The 14348-nt window shown below is 44.8% G+C and overlaps 1 protein-coding gene across 3 annotated transcripts in view; it reads left to right on the top strand.

The window, feature by feature from the left end:
- Positions 1-6347: 6347 nt before the first annotated feature.
- LOC129810571 (uncharacterized) overlaps positions 6348-14348 on the top strand; it is a 31891-nt gene continuing 23890 nt past the window's right edge. Inside the window, exons 1-3 of one of the 3 annotated variants that reach the window (XM_055861225.1) lie at positions 6348-6510; positions 8929-9159; positions 11102-12005. In XM_055861225.1, the coding sequence (XP_055717200.1) occupies positions 8953-9159; positions 11102-12005 (1111 nt within the window). In that variant the 5' untranslated portion in view covers positions 6348-6510; positions 8929-8952. The remainder of the gene's footprint in view (positions 6511-8928; positions 9160-11101; positions 12006-14348) is intronic. The other 2 variants (XM_055861244.1, XM_055861235.1) reach the window with 2 other exon arrangements.

The following is a 14348-nucleotide window of genomic DNA, read 5'->3' on the forward strand; positions in this document are numbered from 1 at the left end:
CGGCCAGCTCTAGGAAGAGTCTTGGTGGTTCCAAACTTCTTCCAGTTAAGAATGATGGAGGCCACTGTGTTCTTGGGGACCTTCAATGCTGCCAACATTTTTTGGTAACCTTCCCCAGTTCTGTGCCTTCGACCTCATGGCTTGGTTTTTGTTCTGACGTGCACTGTCAACTGTGGGACCTAATATAGACAGGTGTTTGCCTTTCCAAATCATGTCCAATCAATTGCATTTACCACAGGTGGACTCCAATCAAGTTGTAGAAACATCTCAAGGGTGATCAATGGAAACAGGATGCACCTGAGCTCAATTTCGAGTCTTATAGCAAAGGGTCTGAATTTCAGATTTTTATTTGTAGCATTTGCAAACATTTCTAAAAACTGGGTTTCGCTTTGTCATTATGGGGTATTGTTTGGAGATGGGATGAGAATTATTATTATTTTTAAATCCATTTTAGAATAAGGCTGTAATGTAGCAAAATGTGTAAAAAGTCAAAGGGGTCTGAATAGTTTACAAATCCACCGTGCGCTAACCTGATTTATTTGTGGGTACATTTGATAACATTACTGGTGGAGGGTTCGTATCAACTAAAGACACATACTTTTTCTACAAAATAAAAAACAAGTTAATTTTGAAATCTCCCTATTGAATTAATCAATCAAGAAAAATGTGACATTTTTGAGTTGAAAAAGGTTAATTATTTTTTAAGTTACACAAACTTCCCAGCTGTAAACAGCCCTGATATGCTTTTTAAACTGCAAATATAAGTCTACAATAATTTTAATAAACATAACAGCAACCCATGCATGTGCATTTTTTTTTTTCATCCTTCCTATTTGTACATTTTGTAAATTGTTTCCTGGATGATGATGGCCTATCACAGTAAGGAAGGGTTAAATGCATAAATTAATACTTTTGTCATCTCTCCCCAAATGTCTAAGCTAAAGTAGTCTACAAGAGTTAATGAATTTATATCCATTCTCCAGAAATTATTCTGTTGTAATCACTTGTTTTTATTTGCTTTGTAATTTTGTTGTCGGGTTACAGGTACAATATTCATGTACATTTACAGTTTACCACATGTACCCATAGGCTACCACTCAATTTGTTTAACATCCATACAGAGAAATAATATGATGATAACACTGGTTCTGTCATAATAATAATATGGTAACACTGGTTCTGTCATAATAATAACATGATAACACTGGTTCTGTCATAATATCCCCCCAGCCCATTACCCCCCGACCCCCCCCCCCCCCCCCCCCCCCCCCCCAGCCCAACATCACCACAAATCTCCATCCCATTCCCCCCAGCCCAACATGTCTCCGACCGTAACACTTTGTAATCAGGAGAAAAAGTTAATTGCTTGGTCCCATTTTTTTGCAGTATTACTTAAGTGCCTTATTGCAAACAGGATGCATGTTTTTGGAATATTTGTGTTCTGTACAGGTTTCCTTCATTTCACTCTGTCATTTAGGTTAGTATTGTGGAGTAACTACAATGTGGTGATCCTCAGTGTTCTTCTATCACAGCCATTAAACTCTGTAACTGTTTTAAAATCACAATTGGCCTCATGGTGAAATCCCTGAGCAGTTTCTTTCCTCTCCGGCAACTGAGTTAGGAAGACCTATATCTATGTAGTGACTGGGTGTATTGATACACCATCCAAAGTGTAATTAATAACCACCATGCGCAAAGCTCTCACATTGTTTTCGTAACTTTTGTCAACTAACCTAGGTTATCGACACGTATACTATTATGTGGGTGACTTTTATTTAGAAGAATTCTGAATTTCTGTGACCCGGAAATATTATTTTGTATGTAGGTCGAATTTTGTCAAACAAAACATTTAATTGCTAATGCACTAGCTACGTGAGGCTTATTTAATCGAAATAAGTTTCGTAATGGTTAGGTTATTACGACTACACTGAAGTAAGTTGATGCACGTAGCATTTTGGCAACTTTGGAAAAAAATATACTTCGGAATTGTTGTTCTCATGCGTATTTGTACTCTCATTGGCTAGAATGGTTCCACCTGATCTCGCCTCCTCCCGACTGTCTTCTATCTTGGAGGATAGGTATTTCCATTGTTAGAGTGGTCACTCGACTCTCTTGTCAATATAATATAACATCTTTGACACTAGCTTTCACAGTGGTCCAGTTAGGCCTACCGCCTGTGTAAAGCTAGCCACAAGAATTAGCCACGATAGTGGAATTTGTGATTCGGCTTCTAAATAAAAGTTCCTCATTTTAAAGTGATTCAAACGCATACAAATATGCAATATTTGGACTAGATTATGCTAAACAAGTTCGGAATGTTATGTAAATTGAACAAAAGATGATAGTTAATTTGAGACACAATTTTTCTTAAAATCGCACTGTGGAAGTATTAGACTTTATGCACTGTATAGACAAAACTAGATATTGTACACCCATGAAATGGGGTATCAGCATACTCCTTGACACTCGCAGAACGCAACTGTGTAGTGTTGCTCAACATTAGTGTGGTGCCAGGACAACAACCTCTCCCTCAACGTCAGCAAGACAAAGGAGCTGAACGTGGACTACTGGAAAACGGAGGTCCGAGCACGACCCCATCCACATCGACGGGGCTTTAGTGGAGCAGGTGGAGTGCTTCAAGTTCCTCGGTGTCCACATCGCTAAGGATCTATCGTGGTCCACACACACCAACAAAGTCTTGAAGAGGGCATGACAATGCCTCTTCCCCCTCAGGAGGTTGAAAAGATTTTGCATGGGCCCTCAAATGTTTTACAGCTGCACCATCGAGAGCATCTTGACTGGCTGCTTCACCGCTTGGTATGGCAACTGCTTGGCATCTGACCGCAAGGCACTACAGAGGGTAGTGCGGATGGCCCAGTACATCACTAACGTCTGAATCATATATTTTTAAATACATAATTTTTTTTAAAGCTGGTGGGTGGGGGACACCTTTTAAGTGCCGAATACAACAGTGAAATGTTCACTGCCCCTAACCGACAGTGCATTTAAAAAAAATACGGATAAAAATAACAAGTAATGAAAGAGCAGCAGTAAAATAACAATATATACAGGGTGCCGGTACAGAGTCAATGTGCGGGGGCACCGGTTAGTGGAGGTAGTATGTACATGTAGGTAGAGTTAATTAATTAAAGTGACTATGCATAGATGACAACAGAGAGTGGCAGTGGGGGGGGGGGGGGGGCAATGCGAATAGTCTGGGTACCCATTTGACTAGATGTTCAGGAGTCTTATGGCTTGGGAGTAGAAGCTGTTTAGTAGCCTTTTGGTCCTAGACTTGGCTCTCTGGTACCGCTTGGCGTGTGGTAGCAGAGAGAACATTCTATGACTAGGGTGGCTGGAGTCTTTGACAATTTTTAGGTCCTTCCTCTTACACCGCCTGGTATAGAGGTCCTGGATGGCAGGAAGCTTGGCCCCAGTGATGTACTGGGCCGTTCGCACTACCTTCTGCAGTGCCTTGCGGTCGGAGGCCGAGCAGTTGCCATACCAGGCAGTGATGAAACCAGTCAGGATGCTCTCGATGGTGCAGCTGTTGAACCTTTCGAGGATCTTAAGACCCATGCCAAATCTTTTCAGTCTCCTGAGGGGGAATAGGTTTTGTCATGCCCTCTTCACGACTGTCTTGGTGTGTTTGGACTATGTTAGTTTGTTGGTGATGTGGACACCAAGGAACTTTAAGCTCTCAACGTGCTCCACTACAGCCCCGTTGATGAGAATGGGGGCATGCTCGGTCCTCTTTCCCTGTAGTCCACAATCATCTCCTTTGTCTTGATCACGTTGAGGGAGAGGTTGTTGTCCTGGCACAACATGGCCAGGTCTCTGACCTCCTCCCTGTAGGCTGTCTCGTTGTTATCGGTGATCAGGCCTACCACTGTTGTGTCATCAGCAAATTGAATGATGGTGTTGTAGTCGTGCCTGGCCGTGCAGTCATGAGTGAACAGGGAGTACCGTAGGGGACTGAGCACGCACCCCGCCGAGGGGCCCCTGTGTTGAGGATCAGCAAGGCGGATGTGTTGTTACCTACCCTTACCACCTGGGGGCAGCCCGTCAGGAAGTCCAGGATCCAGTTGCAGAGGGAGGTGTTTAGTAATAGGGTCCTTAGCTTAGTGATGAGCTTTGAGGGCACTATGGTGTTGAACGCTGAGCTGTATTCAATGAATAGCATTCTCACGTAGGTGTTCCTTTTGTCCAGGTGGGAAAGGGCAGTGTGGAGTGCAATAGAGATTGCATCATCTGTGGATCTGTTTGGGGCAGTATGCAAATTGGAGTGGGTCTAGGGTTTCTGGGATGATGGTGTTGATGTGAGCAATGACCAGCCTTTCAAAGCAGTTCATGGCTGCAGACGTGAGTGCTACGGGTCGGTAGACATTTAGGCAGGTTACCTTAGTGTTCTTGGGCACAGGGACTATGGTGGTCTGCTTAAAACATGTTGCTATTACAGACTCGGACAGAGAGAGGCTGAAAATGTCAGTGAAGACACTTGCCAGTTGGTCAGCGCATGCTCGCAGTACACGTCCTGGTAATCCGTCTGGCCCTGCGGCCTTGAGAATGTTGACCTGTCTAAAGGTCTTACTCACATCAGCTGCGGAGAGCGTGATCACAGTCTTCCGGTTCAGCTGGTGCTGTTATGCATGTTTCAGTGTTATTTGCCTCGAAGCGAGCATAGAAGTAGTTTAGCTCGTCTGGTCGGCTTGTGTCACTGGGCAGCTCTCGGCTGTGCTTCCCTTTGTAGTCTGTAATGGTTTGGAGGCCCTGTCGTATCCGACGAGCGTCAGAGCCGGTGTAGTACTACTCGATCTTAATCCTGTATTGACGCTTTGCCTGTTTGATGGTTCGTCAGAGGACATGGCGGGATTTCTTATAAGCTTCCGGGTTAGAGTCCCGCACCTTGAAGGCAGCAGCTCTAGCCTTTAGCTCAGAGCGGATGTTGCCTGTAATCCATGACTTCTGGTTGGGGTGTGTACGTACGGTCACTGTGGGGACGACGTCATCGATGCACTTATTGATGAAGCCAATGACAGATGTGGTGTACTCAAATATCATTGGAGGAATCCCGGAACATGTTCCAGTCTGTGATAGCAAAACAGTCCTGTAGTTTAGCATCTGCTTCATCTGACCACTTTTTTATAGACCGAGTCACTGGTGCTTCCTGCTTTAATTTTTGCTTGTAAGCAGGAATCAGGAGGATAGAATTATGGTCAGATTTGCCAAATGGAGGATGAGGGAGAGCTTTGTACACATCTCTTTGTGTGGAGTATAGGTGGTCCAGAGTTATTTTCCCTCTGGTTGCACATTTAACATGTTGATAGAAATTAGGTAAAGCTGGTTTAAGTTGCCCTGCATTATTAAAGTCCCCGGGTACTAGGAGCGCCGCCTCTGGGTGAGTGTTTTCTTGTTTGCCCTATGGCGGAGTACAGCTCATTCAGTGATGGACTCATAGCTGTTAATGACCTACATTACCCTAATGGTGATGCACCTTTACACATTTAAATCAAAATGCTTCGAGTCAATCGCTTGGTCTGACATGTAATACATATAAATACAGTAAAGTACACGTACTAAAAGATAAAGTAGTGTTTTTTTAATATTTTTTTTTACAGAACTGCTAACTTCAAGGAGTAGGTGTAACAGTATAACTTTAGTATGTCCCCTCGCCCCGACCTCGGGCGCGAACCAGGGACCCTCTGCACACATCAACAACTGACACCCACGAAGCGTCGTTACCCATCGCTCCACAAAAGCTGCGGCCCTTGCAGAGCAAGGGGCAACACTACTAATAGGTTTCAGAGCAAGTGACGTAACTGATTGAAACGCTACTAGCGCGTACCCGCTAACTAGCTAGCCATTTCACTTCCGTTACATAGGCCAAGGCATTCAAGTAGTTGGTTTGATGGTGCCCGTTGATGTAATAGTCTTAATGTGGCTCATTTCACACTGGTTTTTAGAGTCCCACAATAAGAGCTTACACAATCATATTTGTGTAAATTCTACGTAGATGTTCTGTTGGTGCCACTGAGTAGGTAGGCTGATACCCCATTTCATGGATGCACAATCTCTAGTTTAATCTGTAAAATGCATATTAGTATGCCCCCAATGCAATACTAAAGTCTAATACATATACACAGTGTGATTTCACCAGTGTTTTCTGTTTATTGACAATCATTTATTTTATTTCATTTAAATAATGTAACAACATTACACAACTTTTTGTTGTTGTTGCCTTTTCTAGTCAAAATGTGGCTTGATTCCACCGTTTGTGTCACTTCCAATGTGGGACCTTTATTTTGAAGGCGAAACTCAAATTCCACTATTGTGGCTATTTTCACACAGGTCCAGTTACCTCTGTTTTAGTGCGCCAGACGCAATCTAGCTAGCCAGTCGGAGTTGTGTTTTCTTGTCTGCTGTATTTTACATGCTTGGTAGTAATATTAGCCAAACCATTTATTTCCTTTATGTTAGAGGACATAGGAAGTGTGTGTGTTCGGTGTAAAGGTAAGTGTTTCTGATAACACACAGGTGTCTTTTTGTTCTATGACTGACGAACCAACGCGTAGCGCCAGCTACCCCAATCGACCGCTAACGTTAGCTAGCTAGGCTAGCAGGCTGATTGCTAATGCTATACCTAGCTAGTTGACCATTTTTGTACAACATTCAGCCAGGTATTATAGTAGCGAAGTACTGATTTTAAAAAACAAACGCTTACTAGTCTAGAGTGGCGAGATTTGATATCTCACGGGCTTTTCTTCAAACGTTAGCAGGCTAGAATCATTGCTAGCTAACTGCAGAATAGTTGATAACGGCAGTCAATATCGTAAACCAACAATGACTAGTCGTCTACAGTAGATAACGCAATTCAAAGCATTTCATTTCCTTTTCATAATCAACTAGTAAGACCATTGTAAAAGGTTAGGCCATTCTCAGCCTGCTGTGTTGTTGTCTTGTCTTGACTGTTTTCTTCAGGCTACTAGCTGACACCATGGAGCCAATGACTGGTTTTATAATTCACCTCGACACAAATACCTCCAATCACCAGGAAATTGTGTTTGGGGTTTGAAATAGCTTTACTGTTTGAAAGATTGTGTTGGAGCCTCGTTTTAATGTATAGACTGCTCTACATGGATGTAGACTAGACTTACGTAAATGTGCTTGTTTACTCCCGAGTACAACCTAGCTTCGACGCAACCAATATAGTTTTTACATTGTGCTGGACTCTCTCTTGGTTGCGAAAAGGAGACAGAAAATAACAATATTACAATATAACCGGCTTAAAATAAAAAGTTTCCTGTCAACAAAGGCAAATCTACACAGAACAAAAATTAGAAACGCAACAATTTAAGAGTTTAGTCAATTTAAATAAATTCAATAGTCCCTAATCTATGGATTTCACATGACTGGGCAGGGGCACAGCTGTGGGGGGACCTGGTAGGGCATAGGCCCACCTACTGGGGAGCCTGGCCCAGCCAATGAGTTTTTTCCTCAAAGGGTTTTATTACAGACCAAAAGACTCCTCAGTTTCATCAGCTGTCCGGGTGGCTGGTCTCAGACGATCCCGCAGGTGAAGAAGCCGGATGTGGAGGTCCTGGGCTGGCGTGGTTACAAGTGGTCTGCGTTTGTGAGGTCGGTTGGACATACTGCCAAATTCTCTAAAACGGCATTGGAGGCAGCATATGGTAGAGAAATGAACATTAAATTATCTGGCAACAACTCTGGTGGACATTCCTGCAGTCAGCATGCCAATTGGTCGCTCGCTCCCTCAACTTGAGACATCTGTGGTATTGTGTCGGGACAAAACAGCACATTTTTAAAGTGGGCATTTGTTGCCCCCAGCACAAGGTGCACCTGTGTAATGGTCATGCTGTATAATCCGGCTTCTTGCCTATTTCTATTTTGCCCTGTTTATCAAACGTGTTGGAAAAACTTGTCAATAAGCAACTGACTGGCTTTCTTGATGTCTATAGTATTCTCTCTGGTATGCAATCTGGTTTCCGCTCAGGTTATGGGTGTGTCACTGCAACCTTAAATTGCCTCTATCATGTCACCATTTCCCTTGATTATAAGCAATGTTGTGTTGCTATTTTTATTGTCTTGCCCTTTTGATACGGTAGACCATTGCATTATTGTGGGCCGGCTAAGGAGTATTGGTGTCTCTGAGGGGTCTTTGGCCTGGTTTGTTAACTACCTCTCTTTGTAGCAATTGTATGATGAAGGCCTGATTCACACAGCCCAAATAAATGCTTCACATCGTTCAAGTAACAGACACATCTCAACGTCAACTGTTCAGAGGAGACTGCAATCTGAAGTGCAGTTAATTCTAATGAATTTATCCTCTGCAGCAGAGGTCACTCTGGGTCTTTCTTGTGGCGGTCCTCATGAGAGCCAGTTTCATCATAGCACGTGATGATTTTTGCGGCTGCAAAATGTTCCGCATTGACTGACCTTCATGTCTTAAAGTAATGATGGACTATTGTTTCTCTCTGCTTATTTGAGCTGTTCTTGCCATAATATGGACTTGGTCTTTTACCAAATAGGGCTATCTTCTGTATATCACCCCTACCACAACACAACTGATTGGCTCAAACACATTAAGATGGAAAGAAATTCCACAAATTAACTTTTAACAAGGCACACTTGTTAATTGAAATGCATTCCAGGGGACTCCCCCATGAAGCTGGTTGAGAGAATGCCTTGACAGCTTTGCACACTCTTGTCAAAGGGAGGCTACTTTAAGGAATCTCATATTTTGATTTGGTTAACACTTTTTTTGGTTACTACATGATTGCAAATGTGTTATTTCATAGTTTTGATGTCTTCACTATTATTCTACAATGTAGAAAACAGTAACAAATTAAGAAAAACTCTTGAATGAGTAGTTGTGTCCAAACTTTTGACTGGTACTTTTCTTTTTTTCAGCAGAAGAAACCGGTCCAACTCATTATGGAAGACTGCTTGCACACCTCTTCAGAGAACCTGTCTAAGTTGGTCCGCTGGGCCCACAGTCACGGCACCATCTGTGCTCTCATTCCGAACCTCAAACACCTGCTCACCGAGGGTTCCCATGGGAACCTGACCGCCATGTGGGGGTGCAGCGCGGGCCACGCCTACCACTGGCCCCTCCCAGCCACCTGCAAGACGGGCCAGAAGGTAGGCATTTCTGTCACTGCAATTTATATGTATATATATATATATATATATACATACATACATACATACATACATACATACATACATACACACATACATCCATACATACATATATACACACACACACACACTGAGTGTCCAAAACATTCCACAGGGATGCTGGCCCTTGTTGATGCCAATACTTCCCACAGTTGTGTCAAGTTGGCTGGATGTCATTTGGGTGGTGGACCATTCTAGATACACACAGGAAACTGTTGAGTGTGAAAAACCCAGTAACGTTGCAGTTCTTGACACACTCAATCCGGTGTGCCTGGAACCTACTACCATACCCCGTTCAAAGGAAATTAAATATTTTGTCTTGCCCTTTTACCCTCTGAATGGCACACAGACTCAATCCATGTCTCAAGGCTTAAAAATCCTTCTTTAACCCGTCTCCTCCCCTTCATCTACACGGATTGAAGTGGATTTAACAGGTGACATCAATAAGGGACCATATCTTTCACCTGGATTCACCTGGTCAGTCATGGAAAGAGCAGGTGTTCATAATGTTTTGTACACTCAGTGTCTATGTCCTCACTTTTATATAGTATATTATTTATATAGTATATTATTTATATAGTATTTATGTAGTATATTATGCAGTTTCTGATCCTGTTTTGACTATCTTTACTGTATATTGTGTGCATTCGGAAAGTATTCAGAACACTTTACTTTTTCCACATTTTGTTACGTTACAGCCTTTGTTTTTTTTCCCTCATCAATCTACACACAATTCTCCATATTGACAAAGATAAAACTGTTTTTTTTTTAGAAATGTTTGTATATTTATAAAATAAAGTATTCAGACCCTTTACTCTAGTACTTTGTTGAAGCACCTTTGACAGCGATTACAGCCTCAAGTCTTCTTGGGTATGGCGCTACAAGCTTGGCACACCTGTATTCTGGGAGTTTCTCCCATTCTTCTCTGCAGATCCTCTCAAGCTATGTCAGGTTGGATGGGGAGCGTTGTCAGGTCTCTCCAGAGATGTTCGGTCAGGTTCAAGTCCGGGCTCTGGCTGGGCCACTCAAGGACATTCAGAGACTTGGCTGTGTGCTTAAAGTCGTTGTCCTGTTGGAAGGTGAACCTTCGGCCCAGTCTGAGCCCCAGAGCAGGTTTTCATCAAGGATTTCTCTCTACTTTGCTTTGTTCATCTTTCCCTCGATCCTGACTAGTCTCCCAGTCCCTGCCGTTGAAAAACATCCCTACAGCATGATGCTGCCACTATGCTTCCAGGTTTTGCCAGGTTTTCTCCAGATGTGACCCTTGGCATTCAGGCCAAAGCGTTTAACTTTGCTTTCATCAGAACAGAGAATCTTGTTTCTCATGGTCTGAGTCTTTTAGGTGCCTTTCCGTCTGGCCACTCTACCATAAAGGCCTGACTGGTGGAGTGCTGCAGAGATGGTTGTCCTTCTGGATGATTCTCCCATCTCCACAGAGGAACTCTGGAGCTCTGTCAGACTGACTATCGGGCCCTTCTCCCCCAATGACTTAGTTTGGCCGGGCGGCCAGCTCTAGGAAGAGCCTTGGTGGTTCCAAACTTCTTTCAATTGAATTCACCACCGGTGGACTCCAATCAAGTTGTAGAAACATCTCAAGGATGATCAATGGAAACAGGATGCACCTGAGCTCAATTTAGAGTCTCACAGAAAAGGGTCTGAATACTTATGTAAATAAGATATTTCTGTTTAATACTTTTTGAAAAACAAACAAAAATAAAACGGTTCGCTTTGCATTATGGGGGTATTGTGTGTCGATTTAATGAGGAAAAAAAACAATTATTTGATCCTTTTTTAGAAAAAGGCTGTAATGTAACAAAATGTGTAAAAAAGGGAAGTGGTCCGAGTACTTAACGGATACGATTTCATCAAGTCACTTCCTGGTACATGTAAATGGTGAATAAAGGTTATTCTGAAGGAGAGGGGCGGCTGCTACCAGGACAGCCGCAGCATCAACTCAGACAGCCTCAGTCTCCAGGGAGGGGCCTCTGCCTGCCAGAGCAGCCCGGGAGGAGAGAGGTTTCTGGGCCGCTCCAGCGAGGCCAAGGGGGGTGACAGCAGCCAGACCCGGGACTCCTGCGACTTCTCTAACTGCAGCGACGACAACACCGAGGCTGATGACAACATGGAGGAAGATAACCGCAACCTGTTTGATATTGTCTGCGAGTCCTCAGCCACGACGGACGAGGATGGAGACGCGGACTACGAGCCTCATCACAGACCCAGGAAAAGGGGTCCTCTAGGGGACATACCCGGCCCCCAGGGACCAGGGTCTGAGGACAGGGGACACGGGGACAAATCAGTGAAGAAAATCAAGCAGGAGACTGCTGAGGAATATTACACAGTGCCTAAAGCCCAGCTAGCAGCAGGGGGGTGTTCTGACTCTGGCATGGCCTCTGACTCAGTCTCCCAGTCCCCAAAGCCTAATAACTCTCTGTCGCAGTTGTCCCTGTCCCACACCTCACCACACAAGCCCTTCCCGAAGGCTGCAGACTTTTTGGGTGGTGGTGGTGGTGGTGGTGTGTCATCTCCGCTGGGGCACTCCTCTCCTCACATACGCCTGCTAGACAAACCGCTACGAGGCTTTGTCTCCAAGCCCTCCATGATGAGCGTTGGTTCCCCCAGACATCAGGACTCGTCCTCGGTGTCAACCCAGTGCCTGAGAACCCTCCCTGGGGCAGGTAGTGAGCTGTCGGAGGACCTGCTGAAGCCTGGAGGATCCGAGGGGCCCTTTGGGGACCTAACTCCTTCCTCCCCCAGTCGGATGAACTCTGACCTCCTGGGAGCAGAGACCAAAGGAGAGGTTACAGGTACAGATACATCTGACTCTGCTCTCTCTTCTTTCTCTCACTTTCTCTCTCTGTCCGCTTCCCTCCCTCTGCTCTTTCAAGTATATCACCACTGGTTCTGCTGTGGAACAAACAACCAATTCTCACCAAATGCCCACTGAAATGTTAAATTGTACAAACATCAAGTTCACATTCCTGAGGGGTATACCTGTGAGGTTCATGGACCTAGCTACCAATTTAAATAGATTCTCTGGTACTTTTGTTTTGCTTACACAAATGAGCAGATACAGTATGTGCACCATGTCATTGCTCTGCTGTGTGTGCACACATTGGGGTTGAAAGTGTAGGGAAAATGGCACCTTTTTTAAACTAGAGATTTCAATGCTTGTGTTCGTTAGCATCCAACCGTGCGTTAGCATCCAACCGTGCGTTAGCATCTTAAAAAAACGATTCACAACAATACACACATCCTAAAAGTAAAAAATAATGCTTAGTATTTGGTAAAGTTCTGGAGCATGTCTTTAATGAAGTGTAAATTCAAGATGATCCTGTACAAGTAGCCTATCTAGAATCTAGTTTTCACTGGTGTAGAAAAGGTGCTCTTGTGTGTTCGTCTGTAGGCCTACAGTATGCAGTGAACTCAAAGAAATGATACAATGACCACGACATTGAAGTGTGGACTGTCAGCTTTCATTTGAGAGTATTTTCATCCACATTGAGTGAACTGTTTAGAAATGACAACTTCATGTACATTGTCCCCCCCATTTTTATAGGGGACCAAAAGTATTGGGACAAATTCACTTATATGCGTATTAAAGTAGTAAAAAGTGTAGTATTTGGTCCCATATTCCTAGCACACAATGACTACATCAAGCTAGAGACTACGAACTTGTTGGATGCATTTGCTGTTTGTTTTGGTTGCATTTCAGACTATTTTGTGCCCAATAGAAATGAATGGTAAATAATGTATTGTTATTTTGGAGTCACTTTTATTCTAAATGTTTCTAAACACTTCTACGTTAATGTGGATGCTACCATGGTTACGGATAGTCCTGAATGAATCGGGAATAATGATGATGAGTGAGAAAGTTACAGATAAACAAATATCATACACAGTAGACATGCTAACCTCTCACCATAACAGGGGACATAAGTGGGGCTTTTTGGGGGGGGGGGGGGGGGGGGGCTGGCTGGCTGGCTGGCTATCTCTTGTGTTTTATTTCAGAGGCTTGTCTGTATTGTGTTCTAAAATGGATGGCTGCTCTGTTCCCCCACAGTAGGGCCTGTTGCTCCCCGGGAGGGCCTGTTGCTCCCCGGGAGGGCCTGTTGCTCCCCGGGAGGGCCTGTTGCTCCCCGGGAGGGCCTGTTGCTCCCCGGGAGGGCCTGTTGCTCCCCGGGAGGGCCTGTTGCTCCCCGGGAGGGCCTGTTGCTCCCCGGGAGGGCCTGTTGCTCCCCGGGAGGGCCTGTTGCTCCCCGGGAGGGCCTGTTGCTCCCCGGGAGGGCCTGTTGCTCCCCGGGAGGGCCTGTTGCTCCCCGGGAGGGCCTGTTGCTCCCCGGGAGGGCCTGTTGCTCCCCGGGAGGGCCTGTTGCTCCCCGGGAGGGCCTGCATACATTTTTGTATGTGTGGCTTCAGTGGGACTTGAACCAACAATCTGCCGTGCTCTACTGACTGAGCCACACATCACCACACAAACATGTTTCTTTATATGAAAACTTTCAATGAACATATTATCCAAATCGGCTATGCATGTTTTTAAATTTCAGTTAGCGCACGGCGGACATTACGTTTCAGTTAGCGCACGGCGGACATTACGTTTCAGTTAGCGCACGGCGGACATTACGTTTCAGTTAGCGCACGGCGGACATTACGTTTCAGTTAGCGCACGGCGGACATTACGTTTCAGTTAGCGCACGGCGGACATTACGTTTCAGTTAGCGCACGGCGGACATTACGTTCCAGTTAGCGCACGGCGGACATTACGTTTCAGTTAGCGCACGGCGGACATTACGTTTCAGTTAGCGCACGGCGGACATTACGTTTCAGTTAGCCCACGGCGGACATTACGTTTCAGTTAACGCACGGCGGACATTACGTTTCAGTTAGCCCACGGCGGACATTACGTTTCAGTTAGCGCACGGCGGACATTACGTTTCAGTTAGCGCACGGCGGACATTACGTTTCAGTTAGCGCACGGCGGACATTACGTTTCAGTTAGCGCACGGCGGACATTACGTTTCAGTTAGCGCACGGCGGACATTACGTTTCAGTTAGCGCACGGCGGACATTACGTTTCAGTTAGCGCACGGCGGACATTACGTTTCAGTTAGCGCACGGCGGACATTACGTTTCAGTTAGCGCACGGC

Source organism: Salvelinus fontinalis, chromosome 2 (genome assembly GCF_029448725.1).
Source record: "Salvelinus fontinalis isolate EN_2023a chromosome 2, ASM2944872v1, whole genome shotgun sequence".
NCBI lineage: Eukaryota > Metazoa > Chordata > Actinopteri > Salmoniformes > Salmonidae > Salvelinus > Salvelinus fontinalis.